This window comes from Pseudorca crassidens, chromosome X (genome assembly GCF_039906515.1).
Source record: "Pseudorca crassidens isolate mPseCra1 chromosome X, mPseCra1.hap1, whole genome shotgun sequence".
In the NCBI taxonomy this organism is placed as follows: Eukaryota; Metazoa; Chordata; class Mammalia; order Artiodactyla; family Delphinidae; genus Pseudorca; species Pseudorca crassidens.
Genome location: NC_090317.1, coordinates 130,146,217 through 130,162,191, shown reverse-complemented (window position 1 = coordinate 130,162,191; position 15,975 = coordinate 130,146,217). Strand labels below are relative to the sequence as shown.

At 46.1% G+C, this 15,975-nt stretch overlaps 1 protein-coding gene across 2 annotated transcripts in view; it reads right to left on the bottom strand.

The window, feature by feature from the left end:
- Positions 1-15,975, bottom strand: part of LOC137217390 (pseudouridine-5'-phosphatase-like) — a 129,240-nt gene that overhangs the window by 51,112 nt on the left and 62,153 nt on the right. Inside the window, exon 4 of one of the 2 annotated variants that reach the window (XM_067724159.1) lies at positions 7,042-8,437. The exons of the other annotated variant lie outside the window; for it this stretch is intronic. Coding sequence (XP_067580260.1) covers positions 8,261-8,437 — 177 coding nt within the window. The 3' untranslated portion in view covers positions 7,042-8,260. Of the gene's footprint in view, positions 1-7,041; positions 8,438-15,975 lie in introns of those variants that run through there. 2 annotated transcript variants of the gene reach the window in all.

The window sequence follows — 15,975 nt, the reverse complement described above, 5'->3', positions numbered from 1 at the left end:
AAACTCCAACAAAGACGAGAGACTCCCTCCTGGATCCTTTTTGCCCTGGAGAGACCACCCTGTCTTTGCTCTCCTGATCAGTAAAACTTCTCGGGAATCTTCTCCACTCATGGTGCCAAGCCCTTCACCTTCACCTTCTCCAGTCTGTCCTTGGTCCCCAGAACTGATCCTGTCCAACCTCAGGTAACTAGACCTTATGTCCACTTCTCTGCCCCGATCGTCCTTGGTCTCTTGGCAGCGTGTGAAGGTGGACTTTCAACTTTTATGACGTTCCAATCACTTCCCTTTGACCTGTTTTCATTGGACACCTTCTTGTGTTAGGACCCAGATTCTCCTAAAGCTATGCATTTTCCTCAAAGCCAAGCTTTGGCTTATCTTGACAAACTATCACCAGAAATAGACTATAAACCATGAAGTGATTTGAACTCCTTCTCTTTTACTTTGTCTCTTCTGTTGGTCCTTCTCACCAACATCACTTACTGCTATGCAGGCGAATGCTATCAATATTTTATTTTTAAAGATTTTTTTGATGTGTAACATTGTTAAAGTCTTTATTGAAATTGTTACACTATTGCTTCTGTTTTGTGATTTGGTTTTTTGGTCCCAAGGCATGTGGGATCTTAGCTTAGGATCGAACCCACACCCCCTGCGTTAGAAGGCGAAGTCTTAACCGCTGGACCGCCAGGGAAGTCCCTATCAATATTTTAAAATGCACATATTTTACATTAGAAAATGGACTGAGTGCATCGATTCATTTGGCATACTCTAAATCCCCAGTTGAGATCTTTATCCATCTCTTGTCCAAATTACCTAACTTGCTACAAATACAGGAAGCTCCTTTTATGCGAGCTAATTAGAGGAACGCGTTTGGGTGTTGGTAAAAGGTACGGATAACACTGGAATCTGGGATTTTATCGTAGAGCCAACTTCCACAAAGCCCTTCTCTTTTGATGCCTTTTGTAGTTTCCTCCTTTTGACTATTATGACTAGTGCTATAATGAACATCTGTGTACAAGTTTCTGGGTGGGCATACTTTTTCATTTCTCTTGAATACTTACCTAAGAGTGGAAATACTGGGTACTGTATGGTCAACCTATATTTTGCTTTTTAAGAAACTGGCCAAGCTAACTTTCACTGCCTCCTGACTCAAGCGTAAATGCCGCTTCTGTCGCAAGGCCCCCTCCCTTGACCCTACGAGACCCAACTTAAATGCCCACTGCTGTTCTCCCTCAGACACTGTTCTTCTACCTCACAGCCGTTGATAGCAATTTGCAATTGAATCTTCCTGTGTGTGGTTCCTTACCATGTCTCCCACACTAAATTACACATTGCCTGGGGCTCAGAGCATGCCCATCTGGTTTACCATCACTAGGAAACAAAAGAGTCACTGTTTTGTTTTGGGTGCCCCTAGTTATCCACCCCCACTAGAGGCATTGGGTACCACTAGTTATCTGCTCCCCCTACCCCCCAGAACTCTTGGGATAGGCTTTGAGCTACTCCTTCCAAAGAACTCTGGCCAGAGAAAGGCAGGTGAGTGTTCACAGCTAACAGGAGGGAGTGGACAGCACACGGACCTGCAGGGACTGTCACAAGACCAGAGCTGCCTATCTGAGACCTTCATCAGGACTCGGGGGACAATGCTGCCAACAGGCTCAAGGCTGACTTCCACCATCCTGGAACTCAGGAGGCAAGTTCTCACTGGATGCTGTCAGGGTGGCGGAAGTGGGAATGGGGTGTATGGACAATTACACAGTCAATTACAGTTTGGAGGGAAATAATCAAGGTCCAGAAATGAAAGAAGTAGTCTCAGGGAAAGGAATGATAGATGCAAAGCCTCAGATCCTAATCCTTGAGAGGACTTTAAAAACCTGCCCTAATAATAACCAGATGCTCTTCTGAAGGGACCGTGAGCCTCGGGATAGGATGACTATCCTAGAAAACACATGCAGATGATCGCCGCCTTAGATCCGGCCTTGAACCGGCTAATGACTTGTCTCATCGACATGACTGTGCATTAGTAAGGAAATGAGCAGAGAATAAACAGCTCATCACTGGGCCTGATGAGTGTTTACCAAGAGAGAGCACTCAAGAATGACATTTCAGTGTTTTCTTTTCCGAAGGTAGCTTGAGAATACTGGCAACCCCAGTAATGAGGGAGCTGTCTCAGGCACAGGTAAGAGGTAGCATTCAAAGGGCTTCATATTTTCCCACTTAGTGGGCATCTCAAACTTGTTTAAGGAAAATATTCCTCTTGATAAAAATGGATGGTGCGGCTAAGGCTGGAGGGTGTTCTGTGGGCTGCCTTAAACAGCGTGAGTCCATGTTCAAATGCAGGGCTGCCTGGGCCCAGGCGGGACCCGTACGAGGCAGGTCTGCACCTGGAGAGTGGTGATGGGACACCAAACATCCCTGACACTTTAATTACTAAAAGTCTTCTTTCTTCCCCTGTGGTTAGAGGCAGCAGTGCTGGGAATGATGAAGTCTCCCGGAGTGTGCCGTGAGGATAAATTGTACCTTTAACCCTCAGCTCCACCCCTGGCCTCACAAGTCATGCGATGTAATCGTGCCTCAGGTTCCCCAGAGGTAAGACTTAGAGGGGATGCAGAAAGGACTCTCAGCCACTACAAGGAGTGGATTCAGACACAAAAGAGCAAAAGCAAAGGCGCAGAGATGTGCGTTCATAAATATAAAGTGCCTAGCAGCTCACGATCAGCACCTGACACGTTACATGACCTACTTATGCAGAAATATGGAGTCTTGCAATTTTCAAGTGATCAGCATATGTGAATACTCTGTACTAACTGAAAGTGTTTTCCACGAGCTTTTCAGGTTTCGGCAACTGTGTGTGTGTCTGCCTTCCTTCTGTAGGTACGCACTTTCCCACAGGCAGGCAAGCTGAGCTGGGTGCTTCTTGGTTCTGCCTGCACAGAAGGCACAGAGCATGCGCCCTGGGCAGAGGTAGAGGAGGGCGTTCCCTCCAGGGACCTGGTTCTGCTGGTGTTCCATCCGGGCCCTCTGCTGATCCCCTGCTTCTTAGGTCCCGTGGTTCTGGGGATGTGTGACTTCTAGTGTACTTGATTCCAGGGGGTCGATCTCCCCGTGGATGATATCAGTGTGCCTAGCTTCCAGTCTAACGGAGAAATCTTAATCCTTTTCAGGTGCATGTACCCTGCCTCCAAGTCATTCCTGTGGCCCAGCCAGCACTGGCTTCTCGCCTGTCCTGACGACCACGCAAGCTCCCCAGGTCCTGAGCCCTCGCTTCTGGTGGTGCAGCTCCCGCCTGGGTATGACTCATTGATTACAGGGACTGCTAAGCCTTCTCCTTTTTGTTGGATTAGATGGAGAGGACCCAAAGAGGTGAGCCTGGGAATATGGGAAGAGATAATGGCCGAGGAGTTCAGGGGAACATAAAGCACAGACTCAGGGAGAGGTACAAAGTCCAAACAAGATCAAAGCAAAGGAAGCCATTCCTCAGAAGACCAAAGACCAAGGACAAGCCCTTAACAGCAGCTAGAGAAAAGAGACAGATCACCTTCAAGAGTAGGAACAATAGCTGGTTGTTTAGTCAAAGCTACGAAACTCAGGTAACAAGGAAATCATATCTTTAAAGGGTGAAACAAAATTAATCTCAAACCAGAATTCAGGATCCAGTGAAGACATCCTTAAAAAGAGTGGTGAAATAGACATGTTCAGAGAAACAGTTGAGAGAGTTTGACATCATGAGACTCATATGTAAACATTAAATGGCATTATTCATTGACTAGAATTTCTAGAAGGATGATATGAAAGCTCATTGATAGTAGGAATCCTTTTGGTTCCTGACTTTTAAACGGAATGCCGATTTTACCACCAATTAGAGCACTGACTTGGCTTACAGAGAAATAGGTATTCTTTATAATAAATATCTATCCTCATCTGATTAAGACCTTGAATATGGAATGTATGCCAATTCTTTCCTAAAGTGGATTTTGAAAACATAGCATTTTAAGTGACTCTGCACAATACATGAATACCCATGCCTCTGACGAGGTTTTCAATAAGCAAATGTATACTACGGCATGTTTCCCAAGGTCTCATGTTTATTAAAAGAGATGTAAAATGACGTCATTTGCAGCAACACGGATGAACCTTGAGATTATCATACTAAGTAAAGTAAGTCAGACAGAGAAAGACAAATACAGTAAGATATCACTTATGTGTGGAATCTAAAAAAATGATATTGTACAAATGAACTTATTTACAAAACAAATATACTCACAGACACAGAAAACAAACTTATGGTTACCAAAGGGGAAAGGCAGTGGGAGGGATAAAATTAGGAGTCTGGAATTAACATATACACACTACCATATATAAAATAGATAACCAACAAGGACCTTCTGTCTAGCACAGGGAGCTATACTCAATATTTTGTAACAACCTATAAGGGAAAAGAATCTGCAAAAAGTACATATATACATATAACTGAATCACTTTGCTGTACACCTGAAACTAACACAACACTGTAAATCAACTATACTTCAATTTAAAAAAAGAGAGATGAGAAACTACTACGATTCTTAAATACTTCTTTATACAGTAATTTTCATCCTCTAGAGAAACACATGGTTAACATATTGGTAAAACTTGAAAACATTTTAATGTAAAACTACTCATTTTCATATACAGTGTTGTAGAAAGCCATGTGGAACTTGGGAAGCATTGGCATTTGCAGTCAACAAAAGCAACACTGTAATACCATGCTTTAACACCAAGCGGGCGGCTTCAGAGTCTCTAAACAGCTCTGTGACAGGCACCCACCACGGTGCGGGGGCCTGTCCTGCCCCTTGTCAAACAGGCTTGATGCTAACCTGGTACTGAAAAAAGATCTGGAAGCAACTCAAATATTTTTATGACTCAAGTGCAACAAGATAAATACCCTGAGATGTGTTCCTATTCAGTTTTCTATGACTATGGAGCCTGGCATATAGTAAGGAAATAACAATCCTGAATTAGTTCAATCCGGATGACAGTTTTTCTGATGAAGCTAGTTACAAGCAAGAGGAATATCCAATGACTAACGAAGGTGACAGAAAGCAAGTACTCCACTGTACAAGATACGATCTGTTAAAGAGAATCACGAGAAACCAGAACATTTTGAGGCATCCTGAAAATCTGCTTTCAGTGTGAGCTGCTCAGACAACAAATACCCTTGGTAAACCAAATATCTCCAACCAACAAAAACTAGTGGAGAATGCCACGTGGACTCTGACATGGGAGTAACTGTAGCTGCCGTTTTATAAATCTTTCATGATGTGCTAAGGATTCTCATCCCATGTGTGACCTCAATCAATGCTTTACACCAACACTGCAAAGTATTCAGTAACCCCATTTCACAGCCAAGGCATCTGAGGTGGAAAGGGGCAAAATAAAGTGACACCACTAGTCAGTAGCAGGGCTTCGATCTGAACTGAAGTTGGCCTAATTTGAAACCCCTTGCTCTTTAATTCTCATTTTCCCTTTACAGAAGATGATGATGGTGATGATAATAATAATAATAATAGAAATAATTCTAAAGACTGTTGGTGCTAGACTTAGGTCAGAAAGCCTTTCTATAAGCCAGGGGGGTTTGAGCTTTATCCTGTGGAATAGTAGAGCGTAGGCAGTACACGATGTTAAGCAGAGGAATTAACACCAATAGGCAGAAACTCATTATTCTTTGTTATAGAACTTGTTATCGTGTGCAAATTTGTTTTTAAAATGTGGAAACAGCATTCAAAGCATGCCGAATTCAGCATCAAACCGTCGATGATATTCAAAGGTATGTGCACTGAGGTTTCTAAACACTGACTACCGTGGCAGAGCAGAAGTAATTCCTATTTCTTAGTAAGTCAATTGTCTTAAGCGTTATGTGGGTGTCTTCCAGACCTTTTCTCTTTTCTATAAATCACTGAGCTCTAACTGAAGACTTATTAGGTGGAAAAACTCTAATAAGTAGTAATTAGTACGTTCTTAAAAGTGTTCACGTTTCATTTAAGTGGGATGAAGAAGAGAATGACCGTGTCATCTCTCGGTGGCTGTCATCAGTACCGAAAATCCTTCTGAAGGACAGGTAACATATGAGCCAACAGGTGCAACTTAGGGCACAAAACGGCGTAACTTCTATTAATCCCTGAGGGTCCTAATGGAACACACTTTAAATGAGCTAAGAAAGTAAGACAACTACTCTTTAAGCTTTCTTGGCAGCAGTCATTCTGGTCTAACTTTTCATTATTATACCTCTATGAAATTGATGGATTATTCCGTGGAAAAACACCACTGAAATGTTGTATTGCTTCAATTGCTTCCATCAGACTCACGTACAAAAATAAGAAAGAATATGTGGGCTTTGACCACACATCCGTATTCCTCTTTTGTACAAAAAAGTACAAAGTGTTTGTCTGCAGAGTTGGCTAAAACCACAAAAACACCACCACCACATTTAAGACCACATTCACCCTAGAGAAAAACTGACCCTGATCGACATCATTAAGAGGCATTAAACCTGTTTGTCTTATTCATGCAAAATGGCTTAATGATTAGAAAACAGCAACACAAATATTTTGGAAGAATGAGATACCAAATCACGTACGTGACCATTTCACTGAGAGCCTTTCTTTGCTGTACGCAAAGACAGCAATGGTTCACCTAAAATATGTAAATGCCTACTATATATAAAATAGATAACCAACAAGGACCTACTGTACAGCACAGGGAACTATACTCAGTAATCTGTAATGACCTATAATGGAAAAGAATCTGAAAAGGAATATATATATATATATATAATCAAAACACTTTGCTGTACATCTGAAACCAATGCAACATTGTAAATCAACTACATTTCAATAAAAATTTTTTTAAATATGTAAATGCCACTTTACCATGTGCGCACTGTTTGGGTTAAGAGAAAAGAAAGTCAATCATGTATGTTTTGCATTTATGTTTTACATTTGTTAGACGATAATTTTTTAAAAAAAAAAAGGTAAAATCATACTCCCATACAAATAAAACATGAACAAGTAAGTGTCAAAACTTTTATTCAATTAAACACACTGGTGAGGGAACAGTAAGATGTTACAACTGATTCCAAGGAGAATTCAAAGAACAGGCACGTATACAGCACTCAAGAATGTTGAAATGAATTTGCTGAAATGATGTAAAATTGGTCAACGGCCAGAGACAACCATGCACAGATAATCATTCCCCCTGACAATCACATACACCACTATCACCTTTCTAAGACTCACAGAATTGAAAATTAGCTCAAGGACAATCAGTAACAGAGACCAGGGCGGGACAGAGGTGGGGTGTCCACCAGTGGAAACACCCTGTGATTGTACTGTTCCCATTTTCAATGCCTCTCACTATATTCCCATCACAAAAGGCTGAGTAAATCTACTAAAAGCAGTTAATCACCAAAGTGTAATGTCCAATAAATTGTTCCAAAAATGGGCTACGGCTCTCGGTGGTAGCAAGGATGCACTCTGAAATCCAATTCTATCTGCATCAAAGAATGTATTAAAAAAATAAATGTTCTTAAAGGAAATGATTTCTCTGAGGCAGAAAACATTCTGAAACGTGGATATGCACCTCGATATAAGATGTAGGCTACCATTATATTCACACTGAAAGGAAACAACGGAAGATACGGTTCACAGTCAGTCTCTCAGTAGAGGTCCACAGAGATTTAAGGGCACATAAGGAATGTCAACATTTGCTGATAAAGAGAATGATTTATGAAAACCTCATCCTTCATGCGGATTTCCCACTCAGATTACAAACCAAACAGAATTACCATTACCACCTCACTTTTATTAGTTGCTAGCGCATGTTAAGATGAAACACTGAGGAGACTGACACAGTACACAATGTATATAACTAAAATAAATATGTACATACACATATATACATAAAAGCATATACATATATGTATATATATTTTACATTTTCCAGCCAGGGTTGAGAACAACGAAGAAGAAAAAGAAATGAACCCAAATTATTCAAATACTAAACATGACTATTCAAGCGACAATTTCCATCTGTGTTCTGGGCTGTCTCTCTTTTGCTTTCTGTCTGTCACGTTACAGTTCATTGACCCTTTAGAGAGTGTGGGCCAGACCCTCGTGGGATGAGAAGGCTTCACAGGCTGAAGGACTGTTTACGTGGAGGTCTGGGAGCTGGGCTTTCCTCTGCCCTTCTCCTGGGCAGCGTGGGCCACACGTGTGGGCGCAGGAGCCTCTCACTCATAGGGCGGCAGACCGAACAGCTCAGGCTGGAAGTCCTGCAGGGAATCCAGCACGAGGGTGGCCTTTGTGGTCAGGTCTCGGTTTAAGTTTCCGTCGGGAACCATGACCACCTGCATCCCAGCTGCGAGGGCGGCCTCCACCCCATTGGGAGCATCTTCAAAGACCAGGCACTGTGGGGTGAGGAAGAAAGAGAGGGTTGAGACGGCCTTCTCTGTAACCACACGTCTAGACTGGGCTTTCATTGCCCGCACCACCGTCAGCTGAGTCACCTCGGTGTTCTGCGTGACACAGAAACGGAGTGGAGGCTGTCCGGTTTATGGTTTGTGGGGAGAAGAGGGCGCTGGCCCTTCTGCAGCCCGAGTGCGTCCCACCACGTCACTTTATAGGGAAGAGGTCCATCTTGGCCCCAAAGTGCTACCGAAATGTGGCACAGCTGAGTGGAAAGACTGGATTCTCGGTTTACAAATTTATTTTAATTGAATCATAAGAATCTGTTCAATTGATAATTGACCATGCTGAGCATGAGAGGAAGTTGTGAAAAGTAAGAAAAAATACGCTTTTTAGGTGTAAAGTGACTTCAGAGCTGGCAATGTTTCAAGTACTGCAGTTTGGAAATTAAACCGTTAGGATGTTTTAGTGAAAAACTTAGCCCCTGGGGGTACCCGTCACGCACCAAAAATCTCCTGAACACAAAGACTGAGTACCAGGTGCGGTACCTGTTTCAGCTTATTCAGACACCACCACTAAACGGGAGTGTCTGTGCCCCCGCTCGCGTCAGGAAGGTCCTCAACGTGCCATCCTGTGACCATCGCTACTGCGAGTTTCACGTCAGGACTCGCTCCAAATGCGAGGCAGAAGTCTACCCAGCGGTGAACGGGTATGTCACCTTTTTATCACCTTCCCTCCGAGGAGAGCACCCACTGAGAAAGTTTCCCTTGGCTCCTGGAATCCCACACTGAATGTGAAAGCAGCTTTAGTCTTTTCCATTAAGATTCTGTAGGGGCTGGACATGTATAAAGAGGGCTCCTCCCGGCACCTCTGAGATGCTCTCCTGTGCCCCTTCTTCTCCACAAGTGCCCGAGGACGCCCGGGGGTGGCCCATGTTGGACCTGACAGTCTCCCCCTCACGTCCTCCCAGCCCCCGGCCCCCCTGCCACTGATCACAACGACTGCCCCCAACCCCACTTCATAGGTCGCTGCGGTCCCAGCCGCATATGCTGGTGACCTGGAAACGGCTCCTGGGCACCAGCTGCCAGGTGCAGCCTGACACTAGAAGGTCTGCATCCTCTGATGTCTTTAAGTCAGTGGAAAATGCACAACACACACAAACACATACACATGCTCTCACACTCTCACTGCTGGTCTGCTCTGGAACAGGTTCACTGACTTCTTTTCTTTCCCTCCCTCCTTCCCTTTCTCCTGGAGGCTGAGCCATTTATGAGCTGACTCCCCCCAGGGCCGAGGTGAGGACCGAGTGAATTACTATTCGTCACAACAAGCCAGCACTAGGCACCGCAGAGAGCGGGCTGATGCCCGGGACACAGCGCTGAACTGGACGGTCCTGGGCACACGGAACACCCAGTCCCACTGCCTTCCTGTCAGGCTTCCTGTGGCCCCCCGTCTTGTTTCAAGCTCTCTGCCTCTACCGAGAGAAGACGGTTTCCCTCTCAGGGGGGAATGACTCCGCTTAGGCCGCCGAGGTGCCGTTTCTTAGTTATCTCATTCAGAGAGTTCCTGCCGGTGACGTTCCCGTCCCTGACTTTTTAAAGTTATGACCTGACCGTATTCTAAACGTCCCTGTTGTTTTACCTGGGACCATGGACAGGCACTTACATGTCACCTGCTGACATGTTGTTCTTTGAATACGTGAGATTTTTAGGCTTTGTGCAGGCCGCGCGTGAGCTTTCAGCGGGGCGGAGGAAGAGATTTTGTTGATTCCTTGGCGTAACAGTGCTTGGCTCCAGTTGTGAAAACAGCTTTTTGTATTTGTGGGAGGGAGGCTCCTTCCAAGGAGCATGTGGGCAGGTGTGAGGAAAAGGTGGTGGCTCAGAAACCGTGGCACTGAGCAGAACAGGGGCCCAAGACACCTGTCCTCATCTGAGAACAGTGGTCAGCCCATTCACATGTGACAGCTCACCCGCATGCCCTTTAAGCTCCAGGAAATACAGATGAATGCCCACGTGCTCTGTCCACATGCCGTTTAAGCTCCAGGAAATAAAAGGAGGAACGGTGGCATGATCGGGAAAAGCTCCGTAGGTACTTATGGCTAATACAGGCGGCGTAACTGACATACCCTGTTTCTGAAGGTTTCACTCTCTCTGCAGGCGCGCACCGTTTATTGGTTTCTGTTTCCAATTTATCCTTTGTCCCCACCTAATTCTGGAATGAATCACCCCAACGCAGCACGGAGATGTGAAACGCGATGTTTAGGACGTATGCGGCAGAGTGAAGGGTGGCAGGCATCAGGGAGGCCAGCCTGAAGGACGACAGGGAGGAGGGATGTGTGAGGCTTGTGCAGCAGGAGGGCCGTTGGAAGTGTGTCCAGGCAGATAAGTGAGGCTGGGCGCTCGAAAGGACTCAGGGCAAAGCCCGGCAGACAGGACGGGGAGCTTGCACACAGCCTCTTGATGCCGACTGTCTGAAAGGTCAAAAGCGATTGTAGTCTGTGTTGTAAATGCGGTCGGAAGAATAGCAGAAACCCTGATTGTATACATTGTGTCAGGAGCTCCTAAAGTTCCTTTCCTTTGCCTCCTCTCCTGCGGCCAACAAACGCCTTCCACAAGTGCCAGCTGGACCCTTCCCGTGGGTCAACAAGAATCCGAGAAGTGCGGAGAAGTTAAAAGAGAAGTTGACGTTTTTAAAAGCAGACTGTAATAGGGAAGAACAAATACGACTCCATATTGGATCTGCTTCTTTAACTTTACCCTTTGTACGCTATTGCTTTAGCTTCCAGTTAAGAATGTTGCCTGTAGCCTGAAATACACAGGAGAGCCCATTCTCAAGGCTCTGACCTTTAAAGGTGTAACACCTTCCCATTCAGGTAGAGATAAAAAGTTGCAGAACAAAGAATACCATTTGTCTTACTGGAGGTTTACATGAACACCGCGACCGGACCTATGCGGACAGTTGCAAGAACAAAGGATTCTGGCACCAAGAAGTTTGCTGCGACTATCTATCCACGCTGCTTCTTCAACTTGCCTCTCAAAATGCTTTGCTGAAACCCCTGAGGGAGTCTGGAGTTTTGGGGGCATGAGCCACCGTCTGCTTGCCAGGCACTGCGGTAAACCTTTCTCTGCTCCAGACTCCAGAGTCTGAGTGCTGTTTGGCCTCAGTGTGCGTCATCGGGCACACATGCCGCGTTCGGTATCGGAATCGGCCAGTGCATTGGAGGGTGTATGATACAGGAAACTGGACCCCTCGGTCCCTCTGCCCCGGCCCTGCCCTCCTCACACAAGCTGAACAGAGCAGCCAAATGCAGGGCAGGAACCACACGCACGACGCGGATCCTGCGGAGGACAGCACCAGCGATGGGTCCCGGTGGCCGACCCCAGCCCTGGCAGCACACGGACAGCACCGGGAATCGTAGGGCTTCCCCTCCTTCTTACAAGGAGCAGAAATACAAAGCAGAACAACTAGATTTTGGAGCACCTGTGAAAATGCCTCAAAAGGTTTTTATGTGCTCCTTATGCTGTGCCCTGATTCCTAAGACCTAATGGTCTTCTAAGGACCACTCGTAGGGAAAGTTACCCAGAGCCTAGAATCGTGGACACTGTATGAATAGTCACCGCATGGCTTGTCTCTCTACTGAAACCAAAGAATAAACCTTTGAAAGTTACCTGGCAAGACTATGCCTGTTCATAACAGGACTTAACAGTCATAAAACCACTGAATCATAAAACCACTGAAAGACATAAGCTAAAGCAATACAGCTCACACCTTACACAAACAAAAAGGAGGAAGTATGTTTTCCCGGCAAGTACCAAAATATGTCCGGGCAGTTTCTAAACGCCACATGTGGCTAACAGACGCTGGCCTTTGTCTCTCTTCTTCCTTTTCAACACTTCATTGTTCCCTCAGTGACCAGACCAGCCCTTCCCACCCAGAACTGACTGGTTGCACCTAACCTTAACTCGCTCACACCTACTTGTCAAGTGTGACTGGAGATGTGTACTTTGGTGTCTGCCGAAGAAATGTCCCTGTAAGAAAGGCTCTGCAGGGGCTGCAGCAGGTGCAGAGGCCAGGGGAGTAGGATGCCCGCCCTCCCTCGCCCACCTGCACATGCACCTCGGCCCTCGGCCCAAGATTCTGTGGACGGGTGTGGATGCAATCGTGTCACCAGTGCAGTGAGTTTTGGAGCACAGCACACATAGCAGGTACCCCAGGACACACTTCCAGTACTTCAAGGAAGCTGCCGGTCAGGAGTACTCTTCTCACAGCTTGTGCTTGGCTGTAAGCAGGCAGGGCTGCGGGGAAGGCGCCCTCTCATGGTGCCAGGCCGGGAGTGGGTACATGAAGACCGCCTGCTGAATTCGCAGAGGTGGCGGAAGCACCCTGGTCGGGACTCAAAGCAACACAGGGGCCGCAGAGTGTCACCCTCGAGGGCAGCGGCCAGCCCAGCCCTCTCCTGTCACTGTCATGGCTGAGGGATCTGAGCCTGGGAAGCTCAGAGGTGAGCTGAAGGTCACACCAGCAGGCAGGTCACAGAATTTGGGAACTGTGCCCGGGTCTCCAGAATCCAATGTTCTTTTTCACTTTACCAAGCTGAAAGCTAAAATATATCTGAATTCCATCTCCAGGAGAGCAGATGAGCTTAATTGAACTGTAGCTTGAGGGGTTTAATTTAGAAAGAATGACATTTCCAACCACCAGGTAGGTGAAGGGAAGTATTTCAGGGGCTTATAGCTCACGGAGGTGCCGAACCCACTTCTCTGAAGGTGCTCAGACTCAGGAGCGCCCTGTAAGGCGGCGCACGTCCGCGACCGTCGCCCACGCTGCTCGTCTGAACCACGGGCTGGGGCGGGGTAGCTAGGAGGTACTTTCAACAGGAGCATCAGGGAACTAAGATGGCTCATGTGGTAACTATGGAATTGCACAGAACTGAACCTTTGTCTGACGGTGGCGGAGAGAACGCAGGGAGGTGGATGGGATTAGGGAGATCCTTCAAAGGCAACAGGGAGTTTGATGGACAATGCCCTGGACGTTGACGCAAAGGAGAGTCCGACCTTTCTGATGCGGAGGGCACTGGGACTGCCATTTTGGTGGAGGGAAAGAGAGCTTGCTTTGTGACAGCCTGGGTTTGAGTCCACTGTGGGAGGGTCTGGCAGAGAGATGAGGGGCCTGCCTATGTCGTGGGTGAGCGGAGTGGGGCTGGGTGTGAGCGGAGTGGGGCTGGGTGTGAGCGGAGTGGGGCTGGGTGTGAGAGGAGGGGGACGGGGTGTGAGAGGAGGGGGGCTGGGTGGGAGCAGAGGGGGGCTGGGTGGGAGCGCACGGGGGGCTGGGTGTGGAGTTGCAACCAGGAGGAGGGAAAAGGGGAGACAAGGAGGGGCCCGAGACAGCCTCGCATTTCTCTGAGATGAGCAGACGGCCCAGGAGGGATGGAGCTTCAGCGACAGTGGGGGGCAGAAGGGGAACCAGGTGAGGCAGCAGTGGGGCAGGCGAGCTGCAGCCCCAGAAGCAATGTTGGACCCGTCTGCTAGGTGTGTCATCAGATGGCCTGGGGCCCCCTCCCCTTACTTCCAAGGGATGGTTTATACACTGGGTTCCCACACGTTCGGAGTTATGGCCCTCACCGTGCTTTTCCTCATCAGCTCAGGCCAACAGGGACTCATCTTCAATCCCATGCACCTATTCCCTTCAGGTCCAGACCCACCTGAGATGACACTTGATAACTAATTTTACATTTCAAACAAGTACAAGTGTACATTTTAAGTGGTACACTTTTCTGGAACTAGTGAACTTGTTCCATGTGATTACATCGTCTCTAGGGAAGGAAGCTTTTCCTTTTGCTCAGTAACACACAAACTTTGACATGAAGTCACTCTGGTTCACTCTGAAGCCTCTCAGGGCCTGGCATTACGTGTATGCAAATTTAAGTACCCCTAAAGCAGCATCCGTGATTTTTCGTTATATATAAAGCCATGGATAATCCAAATCTAAGCACTAAAACAGTTTTCAACTAAACCACTACTTTTAAGTTGAAACTTCCATTATATCACTTCTGGCAGTAGATTTGATTCTATACATTAATTTTATAGTATCAAGTTCAATTTTCACACTATGAGGCATGAAAACTTTGAGGAGGTCTTAAAGTTTTTTGATTAACTTTTTATTAACAGTGCTCATATCTAAGGTTTAAGTTTTACTGGTCTCCTTGTTCTTTGTCAGTGAATTACCCATAAACAAGTACCACAGTATTGTGATAGCAAATATGTATACACTTCATTACATGTTTACTTAAGTACTGTTGTAAAAATGACTGAAGTTTGCATGTGTTTTGCTGTTAATTACTACTTTTGTTCATATTCTTCATCTTTTTATCTATCCATCCATCCACCCATCCACCCATTCATCCATCTATCCACCATCCATCCATCCATCCACCCACCATCCATCCATCCAAGCATCCACCCATCCATCCATCCCTATCTACCTACCTACCTACACACCCACCCACTCATCCACCTATCTATAGGTAAAGCAGATTTGAACTGTGCTGTGGTCTTCTACGTAAGTGTCTGATGCTGAGGTCAGTATCCCCTGCACACTGCAGAGCTGCTGTCTTACTGAATTAATTTTAGTCTGAAAATAAAAGAATAAAGCCAGTACTGAGATAAACATATGCATAAAAAAATCCTCTAGAGTTACAGGCTAGATACACGAATGAATCACACCACTAAATGGATTCCTTTTCCTTTTGAGGAAAGCCTTTGAAAAATGTAGTATTTAACAACTTGGCGGGCATGGGCGGGAAGCTTCCTAAGGAATTCTCTGTCATTTTATTCATGAAAGCTACATCGTGAGGCCCTCTCATTGTCCATCTTAAAGTATGTGCGTGTAAATTAAGTGCTGAGCAAAGGACTTCAAGATAGCTCAAAAACCTTTTTCTCATTTTCTCTTTTAATAATACAGATTCTGTGTTCACCACTTTGTCAGGAACCACTGAAAAGCCCAGCAATGCTCTCAAAGGCTCTGGGTATTTTAAAGATTCATAAAACAAGTGTTATTTGTTTCTAAATGGTCATCAGAATACTTTTTCATCTTCCTACCTCTTCTACATATTCAAGTAAATGGGCAAAATCGGCCTTCTGCACGATACTCGTGAAACACAGGTTTGACTCAAGGTCCCTATTAGTTTCGCGTGTTGAGAGCTAAACTATGACACCAGCCTTGAAGATTATCCCCCTGCATGGCTACCATGTCGAAATACATACTACGGGCCGAATTGTTTTCCGCAAGATTCAAACGTTAAACCCTAACACCCAAGGTATTTGGATACAGGGTCCCTAGAACGGTTTTCAGGTGAAATGAGTCCCAAGGGCGCCCTCATCAGAGAGGGTTAGGGTCCTTCCAAGAGGAAGGGGAAGCTGCTCTGTCTGGCCCTCCCCTTGCGCTCACCTGAGGCAGAACCTGCCAGAACCCTCCTGTTGGACGTCTGGCCCCCAGAACCGCGAGGATACGCGTGCTGCTGTTTCAACCCCCCAGCCTGTGA